The sequence below is a fragment of the Panthera uncia genome, chromosome X (assembly GCF_023721935.1).
Source record: "Panthera uncia isolate 11264 chromosome X, Puncia_PCG_1.0, whole genome shotgun sequence".
NCBI lineage: Eukaryota > Metazoa > Chordata > Mammalia > Carnivora > Felidae > Panthera > Panthera uncia.
This window is the reverse complement of record NC_064817.1, coordinates 104521802-104532530: the sequence shown is the minus strand read 5'-3', so window position 1 is coordinate 104532530 and position 10729 is coordinate 104521802. Positions and strand designations below refer to the sequence as shown.

The following is a 10729-nucleotide window of genomic DNA, read 5'->3' as shown; positions in this document are numbered from 1 at the left end:
TATCCTTTTAACATACCTTTCTCTAGTCCTTTCCCTCATTCTAGCACTTTTTTCCCTGCTCCTTGAATCCTACCCAGTAACTCACAAATCTATCTATCTATATTTGAGAGAGAGAGAGAGCACGAGCATGGGAGGGGCAGAGACAGAGAGGGAGAGAGAGAATCCTAAGCAGCCTTCGTGCTGTCAGCGTGGACCCTGATGTGGTGCTTTATCTCATGAACCATGAGATCATGACCTGAGCCAAAATCAAGATTCGGACGCTTAACTGACTCCCAGGCTCCCCAAGAAAAGCTATTTAATAGTAAGAATATATTGAAGTCCAGTTACGTATGTGTTAATCCTATAGATCCTCAAAGCTATATTAAGCTCATCTTCGACTTTTTCTCTAGGAAAAACTCAAATTCCTTTAGGCTTATATGCTATTTCTCATCTCAGCTCTGGAAGTCTTTGTGAAATCTGTTTTCCCCAAAGAGCTATATGGTTCAAGTCTGTATATGATTTCCTAATAAAACTATTGTTAGGGTGACCAGACAACTTAATGTCCAACCTAGGACATTTCTGACTGAAAGAGGACTCTCGATAATTTCGTCATGACAGGGGGGCATATCTTCACTGTAGCTATAATCAATGTTTGAATATGAAGAATACCTTCTAGTTTCCAATGGAGACGTTGGTGTTAAATTTCCAACAGCAAATTAAAGGGCAAAAGAGAAAAAAATTTGAAATAATTAAAATATGACACCATAACACCCCTGGAGAAAACATACACTGAGGACCATGAAATTTAAATATTTATTTTTACCCCCCCCCCCCCCCACAACACTGGAGTATGCTTCACCTAGAAACAGTTTATAGGACTAGTAACTATAATGAATAAGCAATATAATTCCTACTCATGATGTGGCTGTGTTGTCAAGTTTCAAATAATCAATTTATAAATTTATTACCTTTGCTTTTACAAAAATATTCATTTAACCCATGACATGAGTTGCAAAATTATTCCTAGACCTCTATAGGTTATAAACTGTAATTGACTTTCAGTTCCATAGCAGGTGAACATTTCAACTGAACCATTACTTCAAAATACAATGTGTTAAAAGTAATTGTTACAGTATAGGCACCAATGAAAAGATTTTTCTTGGCATATGACATGACCACAACTTATTCAAGTGTCTGTATTATTACAGAAAAAGAGGAGGTAATGGCCACTTTGACTAAAACCTGTATTCTTGAAGAACGTCTTTCTTCTAATATTTGGCAATTATTCAGATTTTTAGAAATGATTTCTGTGCAAAAACCAAATTGTGCAGATCTAAACCAGACGTTAACTATCAAAACTAATTAATACCAATAATTCTACAACTACTGAAAATATAGCCCCAGTTCAAAACTTAGGCAGGCATAATATATATATTGGGCTTAAAAGAAAAAAGGTATTACCCCATGTAACAGTACCATAAATATAACAGCTAATTAACTGTACAGTCTAACTTAACATTGTACGGACACAGATCATTCTGTACTATGGTTATTTTCATATGAACTAAAAAATGCTTATTTAAATACCCTTTCAAAAATGAACAAACAATGCTTATGTACTAGATAATTATGAAGAACAAAAAAAGTATAAATAGTTTATAGGACATTTTACTACCATGACAAAAATATGCTGGTGTAAATTATATTCCTACCTGTTGATCAGGTATTTAATCACATGATTATCAGCTTTTTTTTAAGCTCCCCAAATCCAAGCATAAAATATGCAATATGAATTGAAGATTTTAAAAACGAAGCCTAATTCCTCCAGTATTGCCAAAAACCCATCCTTGGCTAATTAGTATTGCTTTAAATTTTCAACCATGTTAAATGAGGGTTAATAGCCTCTTCTAAAAGAAAAGGTAAATACTGTTGCTACATGTTGCCTATAAATGCTTCAAACACAGGGCTCTCAAATGTGATCGTCATTGAGCTGCCTGGGATATCATACCAATTTTGTATAAGAGTCAATACTTTTCCAGGTTTCATTGCCAAGAGCTTATTAAAAACTTCTGTCTTAAGAAGATATGACCTGTTTCCATCTCCCCACCAATAGTCATTTTTAGAAAATGCTTGGTTTAAAAGATAAAGTGTTTTGAGTCTTGATGATTTACAAAAGTTGAATATTTAGGATGACTTTGAAAGACCTGTATGTTTCTTGGGTGCACAGTTAACTAAAGATCAAAACATGAAAGGTATTCATCCCAGTAACTTAATAATGATACCTAAAAGCAAAACTGTATCACAACATTTAGTAGAATGCAGGTGAAACTATAGTATTAAAAGTTATTCCTTACAAAATAATCTCTTTAAGATATAAAATGATAAACACCATCACAAAATAGTTGAAGAGCTTCTTCCAAATCTTCAATGTTGCAAAGATCCAAAAGGCACATGGAGCTCATGAGTTAAGCATTTGTTAAGCTTTAAGTAGCTTTGGTGGGTTTCTCTGAGTCCGTATGAAACAGAAGCCAATAATAAGAAGTTCCTTAGGGGGATTCATCTGCTGAACACCTATAAAATGAAGAAAAACGTAAACGGATATGTAACTATGTATGTTTATATTTCTCAGCTGTGTGAACTCTGCAATGGAGGAACTGATTCAGCAAACCAAATTCTCTTACTGAATCTCCTCATGTAGAGGTTAAAATATAAAGCAGTTCAAAAATCCCTTCTGTATCTGATTTTACAACCTCCAACTGATTTGTCTGCAAATTGGAAAAGAGTGGGAAGTTGTCCGTGAAAATCTATTGGATTTTTTAAAATATTTATTTATTTGAGAGAGAGAGAAAGAGAGAGAGAGAGAGGGAGAATCTCAAGCAGGCTTCACACTGTCAGCGCAGAGCCTGATGCGGGGCTCGAACTCACAAACTGTGAGATCACAACTTGAACTGAAACTGAAACTCAGCCACCTGAGCCACCCAGGTGCCCCAAATCTATCGGATTTTTAAGAGGAGCTTCAGTTTATCTGTACAAGTAGGCTTCATCTGAGAGAAGATCCATCAGAGTATATGGTTTATAGGCCGTATAGTTTGTTCCAGCTTGATCCCAGTGGCATCACAAATACAAAAACAAGTAGAAAGATGTACTGAGGGGCACCTGGGTGGTTCAGTTGGTTACACATCCGACTTCAGCTCAGGTCATAATCTCACGGTTCGTGAGTTCAAGCCCCTCATTGGGCTCTCTGCTGTCAGCACAGAGCCCACTTCAGATCCTCTGTACCCCGCCCTCTCTTTCTGCCCCCTCCCCGCTCATTCTCTCAAAAACTATAACTAAAAAAAAATATAAAAAAGAAAAGAAAAATGCACTGAGAAGTGATATAATGGGATTGAGGCTAGAGTTAGTATTGCTTTATAACTTGTTTGAGCTAAGAAGCTGTGTGTTTGTGCATGCATATAAAGTCTTGTTTAAAAAGAGAATCTGTTGGGGTGCCTGGGTGGCTCCGTTGGTTAAGCACCGACTTCAGCTCAGGTCATGATCTCGTGGTTTGTGAGTTTAAGCCCCACGTCAGGCTCTGTGCTGACAGCTCAGAGCCTGGAGCCTGCTTCGGATGCTGTGTCTCCCTCTCTCTGCTCCTTCCCCACTTATGCTGTCTCTCTCTATCTCTGAAAAATAAACATTAAAAAATTTAAAAAAATAAAAAGAGAATTTGCAAATGAAATGTGTGAACTGTATTGAATGGGAACGAAGTTAAACCAACAGCTCAAGAGACAGTGTGGAAACTGAAGTCAATCATAAGGACGTTTTATACTCTTCAGTGACCTCCTCTACCTAAAATCCTTCCTTTAACTTTTCTTACAGGGGTTAAACTTTAGCACTGGAAACTATGCGAATAGTAGTGTGATGAGGGTAGCGGCAAGAATGAAAGCATTCCTAAATGGTATTTACAAGGGCCCAAATGAAAATATGCTCCATATCGACCTTTTGTTTATATTCCTGCTAGCAGGCAGAGGAGAAAAACAACAAAACAGGCCATTTCATTCAGTGGAAAACGACCTTGTAATGCCCAAAGATAATAATTCCAAAAGCTAATGTTTAAGATGGGCAACAAACAAAACAGTTTTAAGCATACCACTATTTAAGAAGTGACTTAATAATGAGGAATGATTGCAATGACTGAATCAAGGTAATTCTATTGCATCACGAACTAACACCCAACAGAAAACGTTAAAATAAACATTTTAAATGACATTTCAAGCTTACTTTTGGAATTTCTCAATTAATTTCTTCACCATTTTATCTGTGATGCCAGGACAGGCAGCTTCAGCCACAGCAATACTTTTCTCAAGTTCTTCAATTGCCTGATTCCTGCTAGCGTTGTTCTCATCCTGCTGTTTAAGCTGAGAATCAATAGCAATAACATTTAAAATTACTATACTTCTTGGCGTAGATATCCAAACCTGATGAATCCATACTTACTTCAGCAAATGCAGGTGTGATTATCATAGACAAACAGCTCAGAGTCTGCACAAGATCTTGCTCCTTTGAACAAATAATTTAGATTATACACATGAATTAAAATAATCATTCATGTTTTTCTTATTCCATAACAAGGGAGCACTAATTTGAATTCTCCCTCCCAAAAGACCCAATATAAGGCACGTCTCCATGCTTCCTTCCTAATTCCCATCCATCATCCAGAAGGCTTCTAACTTCTGGGATTACAATAGATATCCATAATTCCACTGGGTTTACGCACCTCTAAGTAAAATGCATTTAAAAACGTACCAATGGCCACTTAAATGACTTCCATGACCTTTACTTAATTAGCTCAAAACTAATGGCAAATGAAGCATACTATGGACACTGGGAGGTAGACAGGAATTTAGGGGTATTAAATTCTAGTAATTTTTGGCTATCGTAATCTCACTATGTAGTTCAACAGAGTCTATCAAGAGGAAGTAAGTGATTATCTCCATGCACATACTGCCCCATTCTGTAGTTTCTTTGGATCAGGCTTCTTTCGCACGGTGGTAAAGCTCCATTCAGGATGAGTATTATTTTCTCTGCTGGTGGATTCCCTAAAGAGATTGCCCAAAATACTAATATAAGTTCCTAAATAATTCAGCTTGGTGAAAATATCAAATCAATGCAGCCACACTCTGAAGAGTTGTCCCGATATAGACACAAGTCATAGTATAAAAAAGGATGTGATCTCAGTTTCAGGTAGATACAATTTACTTGAAGAAGAGCAGTAGTTCTCAACTCTGAAGTGTGCATCAGGATCACATGTGGAGACCTCTTAGTGTATAGAAAGGCCTGCCCACACCCCTCCCCACTGACTGGATCAGGATCTCCTGTAGTGTGGCTTTTGATTCTTTAAAACAATTTTTTTCATGTTTGTTTGTTTGTTTGTTTATTTTAAGAGTGAGAGAATCGCAAGCAGGCTCCACGCTGTCTGTGCAGAGCCCGATGTGGGACTTGAACTCACAAACCGTGAGATCACGACCTGAGCCAAAACCAAGAGATGGACGCTTAACCGACTGAGCCACCCAGGCGCCCCTTTGGATTCTTTTTTAACATTCCGTGTGCTACTTTCATGGGCCGCTAAGGCCAACAAACCATTACAACAAGGCACAAAAATCATCCTGGTATTTTTTATTGTTTTCAAAAGTAGGGCAATTTCTCATAAAGGCAGGACTCTGAGAGTATTGTCTAAAGAAATTTGGTGTTGTCTTTGTGCCAATTCATCAAGTGGAAGAGTAAATTCTGGTATAACCCACAGACTTTCCTAGTCTAAATTAAGTTATGGACTTAGAAGATAAGATGTCAATGTAAATGCTGCAGTTAAAAACTGGTGTAGCTTTTTTAGGAGGGTCCAAATCACACATAAATAAATACTTAAATATATCAGTCTGATCACAGTTCAGGACATGGCCAAGAGGTGGGAAAGGCCTGGCAGTCAGTGCTCCAGAGGGATTTTGCAGGTTTCCCCCAAAGTATGAGAAGACATAGCCTTTATCACTTTGGGCAAACTGATGTAACACTTTTAATAGAATCTTGTTCCAAAATTTTGTAATATACTCAAGTATCCACTAGGGGTTAGACCGAGACCATTTAAAACTAGAGCAATTCACTTCTAAGAAAAAACATGTTTCCAAATTCATTGTACTGCACAGACTGTGATTTTAAAAGCTTTTCACAGTTTCTACTATAAAACTTGAAAATACAGCTTCCATTTTATGCTAGAGAAAGCATAGTGGATACTGGTTAGAAGATACGCAGTATTCGAACGGGCTACCTACATAACAATGAAATGATTTGTACATACGAATCAGAGCCCTCAGAATCAGATTCATCATCACTGTGCCCTTCTGCCTTCCATCTCTTAAATCGATCTATCAGTTCGGTCAGATAAGAAGTCTTCTTTGAATTTTTTACAATGAATTTGTGTTTCAGAAGTTCTTTAGCTGTAGGACGCTAGGGAAAGATATGAAGGTCACATGAATATTTCGAGGCCCTTTATGATTGCAAGGTGTGGTAAAAAAAAAACTTCCATTATTAACCTGAAAAGGTATGTCTGAAAAGTATGTCTACAGACACAAGGACAGCTAAAATGCTGTAGGGCAATGGCTAATTCTACTCTTTGAAGTGGCTCAAGGCAACCAAATTAAATTTACTACTCTGATACCAATTTGTTCAAGCCCAACGGACAAAAAGGTGGCCTGTCCACCAGCAAACTGGCAAGTTTGCTGTGGGGCCTTCTCCACAGCAGAGAGACACGTGGCAAGGTTTTGAAAATGGAGTAAAAATTTACAACCGTTTCACAATAGTGCTTTCAAAATACTTTTATTATATTTACTGTAAGTTGAAAAAACTGGATGAAAACTAGCAAGGCTAAAACTTTTATTATCATCTGCACCTATCATGTGATCCCCAGATTAATCCTCTCCCCGTCACACGTGAATTCATACTGCACCTAAATACAAATGCCACATCCTGTGAGGGATATTTCGCTCCTAGTATTTTGTCAATATCAGAATGTTCATTCTCAATTTTAAAACAGTTACGTCACAACTTAGTTCTTGTACACTTCTAGCTTCTAGAAGTCACCAGGCAGCTTTATTTTTGAAATAGTAAAGCAACTGTGATCAAATCTGCCAGGTAAACGAGTGGAGTTCACTAGACATCAGTAAAAACATGCAACTTCATGTTGGAATTTCTCAACGTTAAATTTTGAAACGAGTGAAAGGCACACATAACTTTTCATGAAAAATGAAAGCACTGTTGAATAAATATCACTGTGAATAGTTACACGTGTGCTTTAATAGTGGCATCCTATAACAGAAACCTTATTTCTCAAATTTCCTTCCTGTTGAAATAGGAAATGATCAATAGAGTAAGGAGGAAGCTAGGGGCCATGAGCAAGAGAAAAAGATACAGGGCAAGGAGAAAAGGAAGTAAGGACCTTGTTAAGAACTGAACAGAATTAGCAAGATAGGGGGAAGAACCAGGTTCCTAGAAGGATCTTAGACAATTTTCCCATGCACTGTATTCCCCACTGTAGAAAAACTACATTTGCTTTAAACAGCTTTAATAATAGAAAACAAATGGTAGTAAGAGCAATATATACTCACAAATGATGGATCTTTGTTCAGGCAAGCATCAATAAACTCCTTGAAGGACTTAGTAAAGTCTCCAACAAGAGTTGGAGGGTTGTTTTTTGGAATAAGAAACAGAACTCTCATTGGATGCATATCAGAGTTGGGTGGCTCTCCTTTGGCTAGCTCAATAGCAGTAATTCCCAATGACCAAATGTCAGCCTGAGGTAAGAGAAAGAAAAAAATATTACCTCGAAATTCCATTCCAACAGACCGCCACAAAATAGCCTATGGGTCATATGATATTAAAGTGTCCTGGGGCACCTGGGTGGCTCAGTGGGTTGAGCGTGTGACTCTTGGTTTTGGCTCAGGTCATGATCTCAATCTCATGATTCATGAGGTCGAGCCCGGTGTCAGGCTTCTTGCTGACAGTGTGGAGCCTGCTTCTCTTTCTGCCCCTCCCCTGCTCAACTCTCTCTCTCTCTCAAAATAAATAAATAAACTTTAAAAAAGGTGTCTTAAAAGGAGTGCCTGGCTGGCTCACTTGGAAGAGCATGCAATTCTTGACCTTGGGGTAGTAGATTCAAGCCCCAAGTTGAGGGCAGAGAGGACAGACATACATACATAAACAAACTCAAAAAAAAAAAATGGAGCGTCTCAAGAAATGTAATGGCAATAAATTTTTATTAATATAATTCATTTATTTAAAAAAATTAACAAATTCCTGGGGTGACTGGATGGCTCAGTCAGTTCCGTGTCTAACTCTTGATCTCAGCTCAGGTCTTGATCTTAAGGGTGGTGAGGTCAAGTCCCACATTGGGCTCAGCACTGGGTGTGAAGCCTACTTGAAAAAAGAATTATCGGGGCGCCTGGGTGGCTCAGTCAGTTAAGCATCTGACTCCGGCTCAGGTCATGATCTCGCGGTCCGTGAGTTCGAGCCCCGCGTCGGGCTCTGTGCTGATCGCTCAGAGCCTGGAGCCTGTTTCGGATTCTGTGTCTCCCTCTCTCTCTGACCCTCCCCCATTCATGCTGTCTCTCCCTGTCTCAAAAATAAATAAACGTTAAAAAAAAAAAAAAAAGAATTATCGGATGAGCACCGGGTGTTGTATGGAAACTAATTTGACAATAAATTTCATAAAAAAAAAAAAAAGAATTATCAAATTCCCTAACTTTTTGCCTGGCACCATATTCTAGATACTGAAGATTCCAGTGGTGAATAAAACAGACAAAAATCTCTGCTCTGAAGGGGCTTGTGTTCTAACGGAAGAGACAAATATGTAAATTATACAATGTCAGATGGTGCTAGGTTCAATGAAGAAAATAAGAAATCAGGATCACGGAATAATGGATGATTGCAAGGGGTTGCAAATTTACATGGGATGGCTAGGGAAGACTATTCTGTGAGGTAATGTTTAAGCAGAGACCTGATTGGGGGGAAAGTTATTCCAGATAGAAGGAATGGTGAGTGCAAAGGTCCTGAGGCCAGAGAGTACTTGCTATGTTTGTGGGACATAGCACTCACTGTGGCCAAAGCAGATAGAATATAGAGGGAGAGTAATAGGAGATGAGGTTGAGGAGGCAGACAAGGGCCAGATCATCAAGAGCCATGTATGTGATAGTGAGGACTTTAGATTTTATTCTAAGTGGAATGGAAGGCCATTGAAGGGAATAAGGTCCAAATATGATCAGCATCCAGGGAACTAATGGTTTAGCAGTAACACTTGACATAACTCTAGCTTTAGAAATACTTGTAAAAGAAGGAAAACTGGGACGGTTTATTATATAGAATAGCACGCTCTATAAAACCTATTATTAAAAACTAAAGTTTGTACAGGTAACACTTTACTTTTGAGTCATAAGCCGACTGTTGAATAACTTCAGGAGCCATCCAAAATGGTGTTCCCACAAAGGTATTTCTTTTAATTTGTGTATCTGTCAGCTGGCCAGCAACTCCAAAGTCAGCAAGTTTAACATCTCCTTGTTCTGACAGCAAGACGTTGGCAGCTAGGAGGAAAAAAGAAACAAAAAACGCTCAGTTTCCTCAGAATGCAGCTACTTTTCTCAGGTTCATGTAAGATTTTTGTATACCTTTTATGTCTCGGTGAATTTTCTTTTCTGAATGCAGATAGTCCAGACCTTTCAAGATTTCCTTTAGCATGGTAGCAATCTGGAACTCATCAAATGGACCAGCTCGAAGCTTAGGGGGAAAACACACACACTTTTACAAACATATATAAGTTCCAAACAATGAAGTACTAACTTGATACGATCTTTGAAATAAGGGAATCACTTAGATATGTGAAGCAATTCTGCTTATTAAGCCAATATTTAAACAAAGGAGAAAAAGATTAAAAAGGTAAGGGAAGATAGTAAACAAGTTAAGTCTGAAATGGTTAAGGCTGAAATGGTTTTTAAACGGATTAGATTTAATCTCAAAAGATAATACAAGCAGTGTTACCTCTGTGAGGTTCTTAAATATTTACATCAAAGATTTAAGAAATACTCTTAAATAATGACAGAACTAGCTTTCTTTTCTTTTCTTTCTTTCTTTGGCTAGGAAAAAAGAAATCAGCTACTTAAATTTTGACATTTGCTATTTAAATGATTAACTATTTACACTAAACTGATTTTGAGATCAAAAAGTCTGTAAGATTTCCGCAGCAACTCAGCTCAATGGTACAGGTCAGCCACAGCACAGTTCTTAGCATTTATGTATCTCAATAACACTGGAAAGCAGGCAGCCTTTCCGAGGCTGAGATTTTAAAAGTTAGTCAGGAATACAACAATTAATCTGTTCAGACTTCATTGTAAAAAAAAAAAAAAAAAAAAAAAAAAGATCGAATCATGAAGGGGAATAGGGGAATGGTTTTTTAACTAAATGTAACACATTTCCCCTTTCTTTCCCCATCCCCGTCCTAAAGCCAATAGTTCCAACTGGAATACAAGGAAAGCAATGATTAGGTTTCGGGAGAACTTGTAATGGAGTATCTGAAAATCTCCCTTTAAAATAAATGGCTATTTTAAAATTCTGGTACCTCATAAAGCACAAACAGTGGACTGTACAATATTATTACAGGAAGGGTGGGAATCTGAAGTCAGGGCTGAGGTTGAGCTGTTTGCTGGAAGGAGGGAGGAGGTGGTGAAAATCAAAC

At 37.8% G+C, this 10729-nt stretch overlaps 1 protein-coding gene across 2 annotated transcripts in view; it reads right to left on the bottom strand.

The window, feature by feature from the left end:
* Positions 1 to 774: 774 nt before the first annotated feature.
* STK26 (serine/threonine kinase 26) overlaps positions 775 to 10729 on the bottom strand; it is a 54878-nt gene continuing 44923 nt past the window's right edge. The window contains exons 5-12 of one of the 2 annotated variants that reach the window (XM_049644293.1): positions 9666 to 9774; positions 9424 to 9581; positions 7614 to 7799; positions 6308 to 6456; positions 4964 to 5057; positions 4456 to 4518; positions 4240 to 4376; positions 775 to 2550 (exon numbers count right to left, since the gene is read on the bottom strand). In XM_049644293.1, coding sequence (XP_049500250.1) covers positions 2526 to 2550; positions 4240 to 4376; positions 4456 to 4518; positions 4964 to 5057; positions 6308 to 6456; positions 7614 to 7799; positions 9424 to 9581; positions 9666 to 9774 — 921 coding nt within the window. In that variant the 3' untranslated portion in view covers positions 775 to 2525. The remainder of the gene's footprint in view (positions 2551 to 4239; positions 4377 to 4455; positions 4519 to 4963; positions 5058 to 6307; positions 6457 to 7613; positions 7800 to 9423; positions 9582 to 9665; positions 9775 to 10729) is intronic. The other variant, XM_049644294.1, reaches the window with a different exon arrangement.